General features: G+C 58.4%; 2 protein-coding genes across 3 annotated transcripts in view; one reads left to right on the top strand and one right to left on the bottom strand.

Annotated features, from left to right (window-relative positions):
- Positions 1-4,415, bottom strand: part of VSIR (V-set immunoregulatory receptor) — a 6,610-nt gene extending 2,195 nt beyond the window's left edge. Inside the window, exon 1 of one of the 2 annotated variants that reach the window (XM_035892556.1) lies at positions 4,216-4,415. In XM_035892556.1, the coding sequence (XP_035748449.1) occupies positions 4,216-4,279 (64 nt within the window). In that variant the 5' untranslated portion in view covers positions 4,280-4,415. The remainder of the gene's footprint in view (positions 1-4,215) is intronic. The other variant, XM_035892557.1, reaches the window with a different exon arrangement.
- The window catches only part of CDH23 (cadherin related 23), a gene marked incomplete at its 5' end in the record, with an annotated part of 196,107 nt that overhangs the window by 169,398 nt on the left and 11,733 nt on the right, over positions 1-14,976 (top strand). The window contains 12 exon segments of the mRNA XM_035892587.1: positions 5,972-6,193; positions 6,276-6,395; positions 8,907-9,087; positions 10,017-10,150; positions 10,283-10,492; positions 10,633-10,740; positions 11,228-11,330; positions 12,188-12,313; positions 12,400-12,603; positions 12,836-13,294; positions 14,133-14,249; positions 14,820-14,976. Coding sequence (XP_035748480.1) covers positions 5,972-6,193; positions 6,276-6,395; positions 8,907-9,087; positions 10,017-10,150; positions 10,283-10,492; positions 10,633-10,740; positions 11,228-11,330; positions 12,188-12,313; positions 12,400-12,603; positions 12,836-13,294; positions 14,133-14,249; positions 14,820-14,976 — 2,141 coding nt within the window.

Raw genomic sequence — 14,976 nt, forward strand, 5'->3', positions numbered from 1 at the left:
GCCAGCTGCAAATAAAAAAAAAGGGAGGGGAAAAAAAAAAAAAGAAATAAAAATAAAATAGCTGGGAGGGGGCCCGAGATCAGGCGGGGAGCGGGTCCCACCCTGCTTGTTTTTCAGCCCCTGGGGAGGAGAGGGGGGAACGGGCCAACGCCGAGGGCGAGGAGCTGCTTGAAAATGAAAACAATTTTCAGAAAGAAATCCCTGACTGCAAAACACGTAGGGGGAGGCCTGGCAGAGGCGCCTGGAGGGGAGGGACGGAGGGAAGCAAGAGGAGCGTACCGCGGTGTTACTGGTCCCGTCCCGGCACGCTGGTGCAGGGGACTGGTGGGTAAGGGGAGCTGCGCGTGAAGGGAGAGAAAACAGCAAATATGGGCGAGTCTTTGGTGCTCGGGCCCCAACCACCGCTTTGTGTTTGCAGAAGTGCAAACGTAACCTCCAAAAGCCAAAGAAAAAGTAGGTTCTGGGTTCATTTTCTTTAAATTGGTGAGAAAAGGAGGCTCCTGGGGCTGGTTTGCAGCAGAGAAGATGGTATGAGGACAAGAGGTTCTTTTATTTCGGTAACATCCTGTTGTGCCATTAGCTCCGCCGCCGTTTTGCTTTGAGGTTTTTCACTTGCTATATTGAGCGGGCGTCAATCACAGGCGGGGTGTGCTGGCTGCGCCTGCCCGCAAGCCCTCCGGCCGGGCGGGAGGCTCCCATCTCCCGGCTGCCCCGAGAGCATCCTCCTCCCCGCAGGGGCATCACCATCGCCACCCCGGCGCCGGGCTCCGCTCGGGAGAACGGAAGCAAAAGTGTCCCCCGCGCCCTCCACCCCTCGGGGTTATTCGTGGCTTTCAGAAGGCTGGTGGTCTCTAAGGCCCGTAAGAATGGCTGCGAACCCCCCCTAGATCCCAGCAGCCCGCCTGAGGGTGCTTTGCAGGGAGAGGAGGGGTTGGGGGGGGGAATCTGCACCATCGGACACCCTGCCCCAGCCGTGGAGCCTCGTGCAGCCATGGCCAGCGTGACCTTTGCCGAAGCGCTCTGGCTAACGCTGCCCGCGGCGCATGCAGCGACACATCCCCGGCGCTGCTCTGCGGCAGAGGTTTGCACGGCCTGAGCTCCGTGCTGCCCCGTTCCCACTTGTTTTCAAGCCCCGGCTGCTCCCCGTCCTCGGATGCTGCTGGGGCCGGGATGCTCGGCGCAGCTGGCTGGGTATCGGCACGCGGCGGAGTGGGGTCCCCCGCCTCCTTGCCAGCGTTGGGAGCACAAAAGGCACCTCAGATGCGTTTCTCAATACCTGCTGCAACGGGAAGTGCCCCATTCACATCGAGGGTCCCCCGGGAGCCAGGGGAAGGGAAGCCGGGGCTCTATTGGAGGAAGCCGTACTTCCAACACCTTGCGAAAGTATCTGCAGGAGGCTTTTGTTTTCCACCTCTCCCCCTCAAATAACAACAACGGGGCCGTCCCGCTCATCGCTGCACAGTTCGCAAAGCCGTGTGCCTTACTAAGCCGTCCAGCCTCCACCTCCGGGGCTTGATGGGAAGCGTCTGGATGGAAAGGCAAGACAGCCCACGCTTTCGGCAGCGGCACCCAGCCGCGGGGAGGGGCGGAGGTTACCACATGTGCGAAGCTTTCAGCATTACCAACTTCCCTTCTTTCTCCCCAGCAGGGGAAGGTTTCCAAAAGCCAGCAAGCGGAGGAGAAAACAGCTTGGCGTGCCCCGTAGCAGCGCCGGGGGAGGTGGTTTTTCCCTCCCCTAGCTGGAAGGAGGCTTTAAAGCCATGCTAGGTGCCAGATGGTGCCCAGAGAAACCTGGATCCAGCTCGTGGATCTTAATCTTCCCTGGGTGCTCTGGGCTTCTTCCATGCCCAGACCCCAGGTTTGGCTCCATCCCATCCCACTCAGACCGTTTGAAGTCAGCGCCGCTGGCAAATGCCAAAATAAAGCCAGATGCCCGGCTCCACGCAGCTCCAGCCAAGAGGTTCAAGACGAGAGCTGTCATCTTGTCACCATCTGGTAAAGAGGTCCCAAGCGGGTGCCAAAAGTGCCCCTCTTCCCCTTTGGCACCCCGGTAGCTTCGGCTCCTCCCCGCCAACCTGGAGCGCTGGTGCATCCCCGGTGCCGGCACCACTGCCTAGCTTGAAACCTGGGAGCCTTCCATCCGGAGAAAATGGAACGCAAAAAAGAGAAGTGCTAAAGCCGAGGAGCCCGTGCTGCTTTGCCACCAGACAGCCGAAATAAAATGGGATTTCACGTCAAATTCTGGGTGGGTAAGCAAAAGCCTCTCCCGGTGGCTTCTCCTACATTTGGTCCCTGGCTGTGGCAAGCGGGTGTTTGATTTACACCCCTGTGACCTACAGAAGTGATTTACACATCATGTCACCTCTTTCCACGCTGGGGTGGGGGGGTTGTGGCCTTTGGAGGGGCTCACCCTGCTGCAGAGGAGGGGCTGCCAGAGAAAGCGAGCGGCTGCTCAGTGCTGGAGCGAGGAACCCTGACTTTAATTCCTCTTCTGGGAGTTTTTGTAACAGCCCCGCGTGAAAGCGCCCCAAGCCCCATCGTGCTGTCATTACGCTTCAGAGTTATCAGCTGGGCGAGAAGTGCAGGGGCATCCAAGCATCGGCAGGAAAGAAAAAGGAGAGGAAAAAAAAACTTCCTGAAGATGCGAGGGACACCCATGTCAACAGCCCTCATCTCCCACACCCCGAGGAGCCAAATGACTTTTCGGCGGCGGGGCTGCTCCCAGGGTACCCATCACCCAGGCCGTGGGGAGCTGCTGGCCCCCTCCAGAGGGTCCTGCCTTGTTCCACTTCCAGCACGGCCCTGGCTCAGGGACAGGGTCACGATACCAGGTTTGCACTTGGGATGTGATTTTGGAAAGCCCAGCTCAGCTGCTGTCCCTTGGGCGGAGAGGAGCTGCTTCCCCATCCACCTAGCTGCCAGCATCCCCAAACTGTGCAGGAGCTGGATGTCTCCAAGGGCTCTACTTCTCCATCAAGCCCTGCTAAAATTAACCGGGGCTTCAGAAAGTTTTGGCAGGCGTGCGGCTGCACGAAGCTCGGTTCCTCTGGCACCAGGCTCATGTTGAACATCGGCGTCCAAGCTCGGTGCGTTGCAGAAGGCCTGACGTTCAGTCCCAGCACCCCGGCTACGTAAATGAAATGATCTCAAGCCCCGTGGAGATGCTGGGTATCGCTCCCTGATGCCGAGATGAGAAGCAAAGCACGCTTCAATCCGCACCAGTCTCGCTGTCCCAGAGGAGAGAGGAGAAGGCACCCCCTGGCCCATTCCAGGGGGACATCATTTCTTCCTGGGGATGTGCCGGCAGAAATCCTGGAGGCGGTCGCTTTGCCATCCCGGGATGGAGGGAGAAGCCAAGCCCAACAGTATGCTCGTCTTCCACCTGCGCGGGGCAGGGAGGGACCGCGGTTCTTCCCAGCTTCATTCTCTGACCCTTCATTGACAAACTGCGGTTTCAATTGCCACCGCCCCTGTTTCATCACCTGGCCCCAGAGCCCCGGTACGGAAATGCCGACTGCCAGGGCTGGTGGGGTGGCAGGAGTGAAGCAGCCCCCCTGCCCAGAGCATCCCCCCCCCACGCCGGCGAGCGCCCGGCAAGCTTCCAGCACTGGGAAGCGCTCGCTCAGGGGAAGGGAAACTCGGTGGCCACGCACGGTGGTCCTGGCCCAGCCGGCTGCCCGCCTGAAGAAGCTGCCCGGCACGTCCCAGGAATTACGGCGGAGCGGAGCATCTCTAGAGAGGGCACCCCAGCCCTGCTCCCCCAAACCGCCTCTCCCCGCTGCCCCGGGGCTGGTGAAAGGCTCCTTCCACCGCTGCACAGCCGGGGACCTCCGCAGTGCCGGGACAAAGTGCCGTGTGGGAACGGGGTGGCTTCTCCAGCCCGGCATCCCCGGCAGGGGGCTGGCGGGGACAGGGGGTGCTGCTTCCCTTCCACGCACGTTTGATCAAAGCGAAGGAGGAAGGAAGAAAACCCAATCCCAGAGTTTTAAAACAGCAGCTCCCCCATGGCCCCTTTCCCCCAGTGCAACCAACATCACGTGAAACGCTGGCTTGAGCTCCCCCCCACTCCGAAATCACAGGGTGAGAAAGTAAATAACCCCCCCGAACACCCCAAATTTCTCCTGCCGAGGCGCAGCCCCGGCTGGGCAAACACCGTACCCCAGCGAGGAGAGTTCCTCCGGGGTGGGGCGGTGAGGAAAGCAAGCTGGAGCTTACCGTGGGAAGCCAGCAGGCAGAGCGTGGCCAGCAGTAGCCCAGGCGGGGGGGACGTGGCCTCCATCGCGGCTGGGGCGGCCGGCGGGGAGCTCGTCTCTCCGGAGCTGCCCGTAAGCTCTGAGCAGCCCCGCAGCGGCAGCCAGACTTGCACGTACAGGAAATTTCATTGAGATATTGCACGCAGCGGTGGAGAGAACTGCGAGCCCCCCCAGGAGGTGAGATGCAGCAGGGAGATTTGGGGGGGGGGGGGAGCGGCAGCACCCCCACGGGGCACCCCACGGAGGGGTGACACTTCACTCCCCACCCGTTTGGGCAGCAGCGGGGGCGGCTGCTGCTTTTTTTTGTTCCCCTTAGAGCATTGCAGGGGGTAGCTTGGAGCAAGCTGATCCCCCTGTGTGTGTTTTCGGGGTGCACGAGAGGATGCTGGCTGTGCCGGAGGAGCTGTGGGTGCTGGTCCCCATCCCTTCCCCAGGGGGAGGTGATCCCCTGGGGCCAATCTCCAGCTTGCTTCATTGACTTTGCTTTTAATTACTGTTTCTCCTGGGTTTGTGAGGATTAAGCAGGCAGAAACCCCTCCTGGGGTGAGCAGGAGGCGGGTACAGGGAAGGGTAACTCAAAGCGGTGCCAGCTCGGAGAAGGGAACAGAGCTTTCCCCCCCCCAAAAAAAGGGGGAGCAGAGGGTAAAAGCAGCATCACATAACAAATCCTCTGAATTTAAAAGGCCCGGATGAAATCTCCGGCCAGCTGGTTGCAAACAGTGCAGGCGGGCGCTTGTTCCCTGGAAAGCGAGGCCCGGAGGCACGTGGAGGTTTGTAACCCACAGGAAACCTTGCTGCTAACCTGTTCTGAATTTGGAGCATGCAGTGAAGTCGAAAAGCAGCTCGTTACCGCGTGGCTTTGTGGTTTTTGCAGCAAACAGGTCTGTGATGCTCTCATCAAAAAATGTAAGCTGTGTTTGGCAGGAAGGAATTTCTTGCTGGGGGAAAGGTGTAGGCACCAAGTCCAGAGACTCCAAGAAAATGGCTTATTTGTCCCGAGACCACATCTCTGAGCCAAGCCCTTAGGCAGGACGGCACATACGTGTCACCTCCCCGTCCCCAGGTATACCCTCTGGTGACACAACCGGGAGACACTCTTAGGTAAGGACATCCAAGTCAGGTACCCTCAGAAGAGGCTCAGGACAGGCTGAGCCCAACCAGCGGTGAAATTGGGGTTAGCAGGTAGATGATGGCACCTGAGGGAGGAGAGGCCAGGTGTCTGAGATGCTCAGTTTTGTTCTTCTTCTGAGCCATGGCAGCAGCATCTCCAGGTACTTTCCATCCTACCACATTACCACCCTCATTAATACCAACCAAGGTGTCCCAGTGTCAAGGTGAGGACACACACAGGCCTCCTCCAAAGGCATGATGGGGTTCAACCTCTGGCTTTCCCTCTGCCATGGGCTGCTCCCCGGTGTTACCAGCAATGCTAAAAAACAGATGAAAAGCAGAAGGATCCCACAGAGATTTTCTTTGCTTGGGAACAAGGGTGTGATTTAATCTCTGTACGTTTATCTCCGTACCCAACCATTACCTGGAGATGCATCTGCAGCCATGGCTCATTTCATTTTGAGCCCTGCACCCCTTTTGCATCTCTTGGCTGCGTTGAGCCCACGTTGGTCATTGACCTGGACAGGTCCAGCCTTCCCCAGCCAGCTCCAGCGGTTGCGGAGCCAATCCCTCCGTGGTGCTTAACATGATGTCTCCATGTCCCACAGGCCACCACCACGGTGTATGTCACCGTCCTGGACGAGAACGACAACGCTCCTGCTTTCCGGCAGCAGCTGTATGAGGTGACCCTTGATGAAGGTCCTGCCACACTCAATGCCACCCTCGTCACCGTGCAGGCCCTGGACCGGGATGAGGGACCCAACGGCACGGTTGCGTATGCCATCACCGAAGGCAACATCTTGGGTACCTTCCACATCGACAGCGCCACGGTCAGTAAGGATGCTGGCCCCATCCCGGTCATGCCCCTGTCCTGCTCCTCTCACTCCTGGCCACCCTCCCCTCGCCTTGCAGGGGCAGATCCGCACCGTGAAGGAGCTGGACTATGAGATCAGCCACGGCCGCTACACCTTGGTTGTCACCGCCACCGACCAGTGCCCCATCATCTCACGCCGACTGACATCGACCGCCACGGTAGGGAGCTACATCGACCTCCACGGTAGGGAGCTGTCATAAGGGTTGCAACACTGCTATCTCTTTGGGGTCGAGGAGTTCCCCCTCGTGTGAGCAGTTTCGTATCTCCTTCACAGTGGTCACCGGTCACTTTTCCCAGCAGTCACCAGTCACTTTTCCCAGCTGCAGCCAGTTTGCCCAATTGCCATCACCCCATTCCCTCATGGGGGAGGTTGAAAAACAGGGACATGGGCAAGGGATGCTTGTGGGTTAGTTAGCCCACAGTTAGCCCAATTATTTGGTCGTGCAAAGACATAAACAGAAGAAATTCCCTCAATTGTTTCTAAGTTGCATTATATTGTCTTTAGAGGTCCCCTTGGTTCTTCTTGCCTGGAGGGACGGTAGACAGTAAATTATTGCTAAAGCATTAATTTCTGCTCCATCTTTATCTTCTCAGATTATTTATCTGCTTTTTAAATTCCTTTTTCATTCCTTGTATGGAGGTTATTTAAAGCCTCTAGTCATTTTGGTTGCTTCTCTCTATAGTTCTTCTATTTCTCCTGGACCACAGTGACCTGAACTTAACACACTGCTCAAAGTGCGGGGAGGGCAGACTGACGGCTCCGAAGCAAATGTTTTGCAGGAATTGAATACACCAATTAACTTTTGTGACTGAAACCAAAATTTGAGGGGTCGTATGGCAGACGTTGTCCATGCCCAGACTGATGTTAGGGTCTGCAAGTGGAAGGGGTCAGTTAGAACTTCTGCCTTGGCTCCCTATCATGGACCATTGTGCCTCAAGCATCCAGCCAAATGTTTTCTTGTCCCCCGGAAGGAGATAGGTTTTTACGTGTGAAGAAAAAAGATAAACTGAAGGGGAGATGCCAGTGTGGGAGATGCCATAGAATCAGAATCGTTGAGGTTGGCAAAGCCCTTTAAGCTCCCCCAGCCCAACCCACAACTTGAGGCCGGTGCCCCTCGTCCCATCGCCCGTTCCTTGGGAGCAGGGATGGACACCCCCCCGGCTCCCCTCTCCTGTCAGGCAGTTGTAGGGAGTGATGAGGGCTCCCCTCGGCCTCTTCTGCTCCAGGCTGAGCCCCCCCAGCTCCCCCAGCCGCTCCCCAGCAGCCTGGGGCTCCAGACCCCTCACCAGCTCATGTCCACAGATGAAATCTGTCCCTGCGAGCCCAGCAACACTATGCTTCAGGTGCGTGCATCTGATGCTGCTGGAGATGTCTTCCTGGTGCAGGAAAACGGCAGCAGAAACCCCGAGACCTTGGGTCTAAGTGCTGGTGGGGACGGCAGCAGCTGCCAGCGTGCTGCAGGCAAAGGCAGAGCTTCCCCTGCTAAAGGCCCAAGCAGAGGCATGAACCTGGAAACCCCTTCAGCAACAAGTACTGACGCTAGAAGGGATAGGAAACACCCTCCCTACAGGGCCCAGGGAGTTTGTGCCAGCACCGTATAAAAACATAGCTTTTAGGAGGGGGGTGGGGGGTGTTAGTGATTATTTAAGATCCCAAGTGATGGGAAATCCATCACCCTGATAAGGTCTGCCAGTGTTTGTTTTCTCCACTGCTAGGAAACGGAGCGGAGACTCAGATACGCTCTGCTGTCGAGATTAGATGTAGCCAGTAACAAATACTGTCCTTTAATCCAGGAGGTCGGAAAGCTTCTCAGGTTCAGTATCTTTCTCGCGGCCACCTGGACCACCAAAGCTTAACCTCTTATTAGCCACTGGAGACTCTCTTCTTCCAGCAGGGCTTCTCCTCTGCGCCGGTTCCCCAAAGCCTAGCAAGGGGCTGGCCCTCTTTTCAATGCAGTATTGAGCTATGGAAATGTCTTCTATGAGGCATGACTCAGTTAGAAAGCAAGACTGGAGTTCCTTGGATCCCCAGCTTCACCAGCAGCCCCATGGTCTACTCTGTCCTAAAATTGTTGATGCTGTCCCCTCTTTGAGCTCTGTAGGGTTGATTTCTAGCCAGCTAAGTGTGTCATAGGATGGGATGCTGGGAGGGGAGGCACGCCAGCGGTGCTGGTGGTGTTTTGTGTTGGAATAAGGCTGCAAGCTGCCAATTTTTTAAAGTTTACTCAGCATTAGGAACAAAGCCCCTGGTGAGCAAGCGTGCAGCTGGCTGTGGAGGTCAGACCTCTCCAAACTCATGGCTTTGATGGTCAGATCCATGCCTGTGGGTTTTGCCTATCCAGCTTGGGTTTCAGGATGTGAATGTGGAGAACGTTTGGCTTTTGCATTGACTTCTCCATGATGGTGCATGGCCCAGAGGTTGAAAAGCCACACCTGTGTGTGGCTGGAGTTTCATAGTGTTGCTGTAGGATGAGCATGATGAGGAGTAACTGAGCTGGAGTCTCTGAACTGTGATGCTGGATGTTTGGTGAACCCAGCAAAGCCAGAAATACGGGAGGTATTTTGCAACATCATCTGTCCATGGCTTCCCATGCTCATGGCTAACGGGCTGGTCTCCCCTTCCATCCCTCTCCTCTCACTGGCCTCCACCCTCTCGCCCTGAACCACAGGTGCTGGTGAACCTCAACGACATCAACGACAACTGTCCCACCTTCCCTCGGCCCTACGAGGGTCCCTTCGATGTCACGGAAGGGCAGCCTGGCCCACGCGTCTGGACCTTCCTGGCCCATGATGGCGACTCAGGACCCAGCGGGCAAGTGGAGTACAGCATCATCGCCGGGGACCCCCTCGGTGAGTGGGGACATGGGGGCATCACCTCTCCTTTGGGCTGCCCCATGGAGCAACCCGGCTTGCAGGAGCAGGAGCACAGGCGGAAGCGTTTCAGAAAAGCCATCCTCCCCGCCGGGCGCTTCTGCGAATTCAGCCTTTCGACACCAGGAAATCCTGTTTGAGCAACAGGAAACTTAACCTCTTCGTGGCCGCCCAAGGGGGTGGCCAGGGCTTGTGCAAGGGAGGGGGGAGAAATCTGCTAAACAATAAAGGCAAAAAAATAAAAAAGGCAAAAAAAAAAAAAAAAAACCAAACCGCGGAAGGAGAAAGCGAGACGTACGAGCGCACAGCCCCGTCCCCTCACCCCCGCGGGGCTGGCAGGGTGTTTGGGGACGGAGTTGCTCTGCACCCCAGGGTGAAGCTGTAGCTCTGGCCCCACCAGCACCACCCCGGAGCAGGTGGCAGAGGGGCCATGGGACATCCCCAGCCATGGGGACGTACAACTGTCCCTCTGTGAATGGGTGGTGACTTGAGCCTGGGGTATCTGGAAGGCAGAGCCTAGTCCCAGCTCCAAGCTGACCCCACTGCAAAGCTTTTCCAGAACAACCAGGACGCACCCCCTCAGCTCAGGGGGGTCCGTGCCATGTAGCCCACCCTGCTCTGGCCATGGAGGGCTGTTGGCACCTTCAGAAAGGTCCAACCAAGGCATTTGAGCACTTCTTATTTGGCCATTCAACCCACACCCCCTGCTCCTGCTGGTACCTGGGGGTGCATCGGTCCCTGGGATAGACCCCAGCTGCCCACAGTCCTCCCATATCTGCAGTAAGGGGTCACTGGTGCCCAAGTCTGCCGTGGTGCCTGTCCCCCGGCTCCGAAACAAGCCGTCCCCCTGGGGAGCTGGGCCATTCGTAGCAGCACAGCACGAGCCAGGGCCCCGCTGTCTCCGGCAGGGGAGTTTGTGATCTCCCCGGTGGAAGGGGAGCTACGGGTGCGGAAGGATGCTGAGCTGGACCGCGAGAACATCCCCTTCTACAACCTCACCATCGCCGCCCGGGACCGGGGGGTTCCCCCACTCAGCTCCACGGTGAGTCCCTCGGGGCAGTGGGGGGTGGGGGGGAGGGCTTCAGGGTGCCGTCCCCCATGCCCAGCTCCTTCTTCTGGGATGGGAGGGATGGAAAAAGGTGCCATGTGCCTGCACCACTTCTCTCCCCGGCAGATGCTGGTGGGCATCCGTGTGCTGGACATCAACGACAATGACCCCGTGCTCCTCAACCTCCCGATGAACCTCACCCTCAGCGAGAACGCCCCCGTCTCCAGCTTCGTCACCCGCATCCTCGCCCGGGATGCGGACAAGGGGCCGAACGCCCTCCTGACCTTCAACATAACATCGGGCAACACGGAGAACGCCTTCTACATCAACAGCACCGTACGGCCCCAGGGGGGTGGGGTGCCAGGACACGGAGGGTCCCATGGGTGCCTTCTGACACCCTTGCCCTGGCAGGAGAAGCCCCGAGGGAAACACTCCTCATGTCCCTTCTACCTATTTCCTCCCTTTTTCCTTGGTAGAGCGGCATCATCTACGTAAACCGTCCGCTGGACAGGGAGCAGGTGGCGGAGTACAGGCTGACCGTCACGGTGAAGGACAACCCCGAGAACATACGCAATGCCAGGCGGGTAATTATGGACACTGCCAGGGCCTCCAGCAGCGCAGGCAGCCAGGCGGGTGGGAGAAGGGGCTCCTGCCATGGCCAAAACCAGGCAGTGCAGGTGCATTTACCCACAGCATTTCCAATAGCAGCTTCATCTCCCAAAAGCATCTGGGGGTCACAAGGAGGGGGGCTGCAACCCCCTGCCCATCAGACAACAGGATCAGTAGGATTTAGGGTGAGGCCAACATCTCATGTTGACTCCATGCAACAGCAGTAGATGTCACAGAAGATGGGATGGAGTTGGGCTGGACAACAGCAATGACACTGGAGCATCACTGGCCCCGCCAAGTGGTTGGGAAGGGATGCCCAGCCCAGGGTGAGGGTCCCTGCAGACCCTCCAGGGTGGTTGCACAGGACTCCAGCTTTGACCCTGGTGGTGGGAGAGTAGGGAGGAAAGGAGCTCAAGGAGAGGACGTTGCGGTCATCACCCTCTTGTCCCCATTTTCCTTTAGGATTTTGACCTGCTGGTAATTTCCATAGCGGATGAGAATGACAACCGCCCCCTCTTCACCCAGAGCTCCTACCAGGCGGAGGTGATGGAGAACTCACCCGCAGGTAGGTCTCTCTTTACTCCCTGGAGACTCCCTTTGGGGCCGGGTGAGGGGAGGTGTCTCCTGGCCGTCGTGGAGGAGCCAAGACACTGAGCAAGGAAAGGCTGCAGGGCAGTGGGACGGGGATGCTGAGTATGAGGGGCTTCTGCAGACCGCCCAGGGAGGTCAGCCTCGAGGAGACCGTGGCTTTCGTCCACGCTGCTGCTGGAAACCCTTCCTGGCACAGGTTGGGTACAACCCTGTGAGATTGTTGGCCCTGTTTGGGAATTGCTCAGCTGCAGACAGCAAGAGGTGCCTGGGGTCTGAACCAAGCCCTGGGGGCAGCCTTCAGGGCACCAACCTGCCTAACGTCCACGCAGGGGATGGGGTGCCATCTCTCCATCACCAGCACCTGGAGCCGCCTTGCTCCAGGTCTTAGAAATAGAACAGTCCAGCCTGCCCAGGTAGACATTTCCCAGCCAAAGGGCTAGAAATATTCTTTTTTAAGTTGCCTTCCTGCCATTTAAATCGCTCCCTGCTCCAAGACCTTGGGTACCTCACTGTCCCACCATCGAGGGACATCCCAGGCGATAAGGTTTGGGTGCCTCCAGGTGATGCCCTCTGTGGCAGGGTGCTGGGTCTGATGGATGTATCTGTCTGTTTGTTTTTAGCCGGACGTCCCGCCACCTCGCCTGGGCCTCGCGAGTCGGTCTGCAAGGCTGCAGCAGCCGCCCCCCCGCTGCCTCGTGCCCCGCGAGGCCCCGCTCTGCCACCTCTTCCATCCATTCATTGCTGTCCCTCATGCGTCACCAGGGTGGGAGGGGAACTTGGTGGGCTCCGCAGGGGGATGCCACCCTCCCTAACCCTTGTCATCCCATCCAGGGACTCTGGTCACAGTGCTCAATGGACCCATCCTAGCTCTGGACAGTGACCAGGGCAGCAATGCCGTGGTGACCTACCAGCTCCTGGAGGCATCCCTGGACCTCTTTGTTATCGACAACAGGACAGGTGGGGTGGCTCAGCAGGTCCCCAGCCCCAGCCCAGGGCCACCATGCAGCTGTGGGGTTTGTTACCGGCCTTTTCCCCTCCTCCAGGTGTTGTTTCGGTGAAGCCGGGTGACATGATAGACCGAGAGGCTTTGCCAGACCCTTGCCTGCAGTTCACGCTGGTGGCTCGTGATGTGGGGGGTCTGAACAGCACCGCCAGCCTGGTGATCACCATCCTGGATGACAATGACAACCGCCCCATCTTCCAGCCAGCATCCATCACGGCACGGCTGCGGGAAAATAGTCCCCCAGGTCAGGAGAGGGCCAAGCCTGGATGTGAGGGTGGGCAATGGGAAGACCTGGGTGTCCCCCTGGGACTGTGAAGATCCAGCTTCCAGTGTCAGACCTGGCCAGGATGGGGTTGAAAGGAAAGTTTGGGAATTGGGGCTGCCCACGTTGCTTGATGGTATTTGCCTTGGGACTGGGGGCTGCTTGCTGCTGCCCTCCAGCCCTCACTTGAGAGGGCTGTGTCCCCCCTTTCCAGGCTTCTCCATCCTCCAGGTAATGGCCACAGATGCTGACAGCGGCCTCAACCAGCAGCTGGACTACCGGATCGAGGGTGGTGGCCAGGACAGGTTCCTGATCGACACTGCCACAGGGGTGATCCACGTAGCCAACATCAGCATCGACCGGGAGGAGCGGGATGTCTACCGGCTGACGGTGGTGGCCGTGGACCAGGGCACGCCGGCACTCTCAGGCACCGCCACTGTCAGCCTCTTCATCGATGACGTCAACGATTGCCGACCCGAGTTCATCAACCCCATCCAGACAGTCAGCATCCCTGAGTCGGCCGCCCCTGGCACCGTGGTGGCTGAGGTGACCGCCATTGACCGCGACCTCCACCCCCGCCTGGAGTACTACCTGCTGGAGATCGTGGCCCGCGACGACACGGATGCTCTGGTCCCCGACCAGCAAGGAGCATTCACAGTGGATTTTAGGACAGGTAGGAGAGCGGGAAGGGCGGCGTGGGCGGCGCGGACCCCTCTCCTCGCTTCTGCTTCTTCTTCTTCTTCTCTGCCTGGAGGTAGGTGTCTGGGGCATGGGGAGATGATGCTCCCCTCCTGCCTTCCCGCTCTCCTCCTCCGGCTGCCTCGTCTCACCCTGCCCTCTCCTCTCTCCCCCGTCCAACTGACTTAACTAACCCTATTCTTTCCTTTCCGGCTCTCGGCCTGCCAGGTTTGTCTCTGTGTCTGTGCTCATTTCTCTCTCCGTGCCATCCGTCGCCTCCCTCCATCTCACCCATCACCACCGCAGGCGGCCCCGCTGCGGGCTGGGGGCTGCTCAGCCTTGGCAGACCGGACACGGGCACCCTCGCTCAGGGGATTGGGGGGGCAAGTCTGGGGTAAGTGGTGGGCAGCGGGCTCTACCCTCGGGGAAGGAGGGCCAGGAGCTCCCCGCATCTGTTTTGGAAGCACAGAGCTGATCCGGGAAAGAAAAGCACCCTTGCTGGAAAGGATATGGGACAAGACCCTTAAAGATGCCCGGATGCTAAGCTTAAGGTGGAAGGGGTTGTGCATCCTTACCCCGGCTGAGGCAGCGTGAGACCCGGTTAGCTGGGCAGAGCGGAGCAGGCAGGAAGGCAGGAGATGGAGAGCAGGGGGATAGAAGTTGTCTCCTCCCGTAGCTGTCAAGTGTTTTCCCCATTCAGCCTTTGGGGAGAGGCAGGAGAGCAAGGGCAGCTGAGGGTGCAGCGGTTGGCTGGTGCAGATGGGTCTGCCGAGGGTCCTCGGTGGGGGGGCTGCAGGCACAGCCTGTGACCCCCATCATTTTGGGGTTCCCAGGAGCTGTGAAGATCAAAACCCCTCTCAACCGGGAACTGGTGGCCACCTACGAGGTCACCATCTCTGTCCACGACAATGCCAGCGAAGTCATCGACCGCTCAGTCAGCGTGCCCAATGGTAAGCGTGGGCTCCTGCCCGGCAGCACGGGGCTGGGGCTGAGGGCTGCTGGGGGCTGGCACAGCCTTTCTGGGTACAGCTTCTGGGTAGCCGGCAGGTCTCCCACCTCCCTCTCCACCCTGACCAGCAACATTTCCAGTGGGAGCAGTCCTGGACCAGCTCCCAGCAGGTTCGGGTTCTCCTCTGAGCTCTCTTTTAGCAAATGGCCCGGATATCCCAGGGCTGCACTGGGGATGGAGAGGGCCGTGTGCCCGTAACTGTACCATGGGAGACACCCATTTCTTCATTACCATCCCCATGATACCTGGTAAACCCAGGCCCATGTGTGAGAAGGCACACACGGATCAGGAGTAGGTCTGAAGTAGGTGAGACTGTCCCACAGCCAGCTCAGGGCATAGTGGCTTTGATGAATATTGCCATTTTACTTGATGAACCAGCCTCATTTATTTGACTTTCCTGGAGTTTCATGCTTGTACCTTTACAGCCCTCCTTCCTCCCATCCTTCCATCCCTTCTCTTTCTCATTTATCCTCTTCCTCTTCTCATCCCTTGTCGTCTCCAATGGCCACAGCCAAGCTCACAGTCAACGTCTTGGATGTCAATGACAACACACCCCGCTTCCGCCCCTTCGGGGTCACCTATTTCACCGAGAGGATCCTGGAGGGAGCCACACAGGGCACCACACTCATCTCCATCTCAGCAGTGGACCCGGACAAAGGTGCCAATGG

The sequence above is a fragment of the Egretta garzetta genome, unplaced genomic scaffold (assembly GCF_000687185.1).
Source record: "Egretta garzetta isolate BGI_Z169 unplaced genomic scaffold, ASM68718v1 scaffold204, whole genome shotgun sequence".
NCBI lineage: Eukaryota > Metazoa > Chordata > Aves > Pelecaniformes > Ardeidae > Egretta > Egretta garzetta.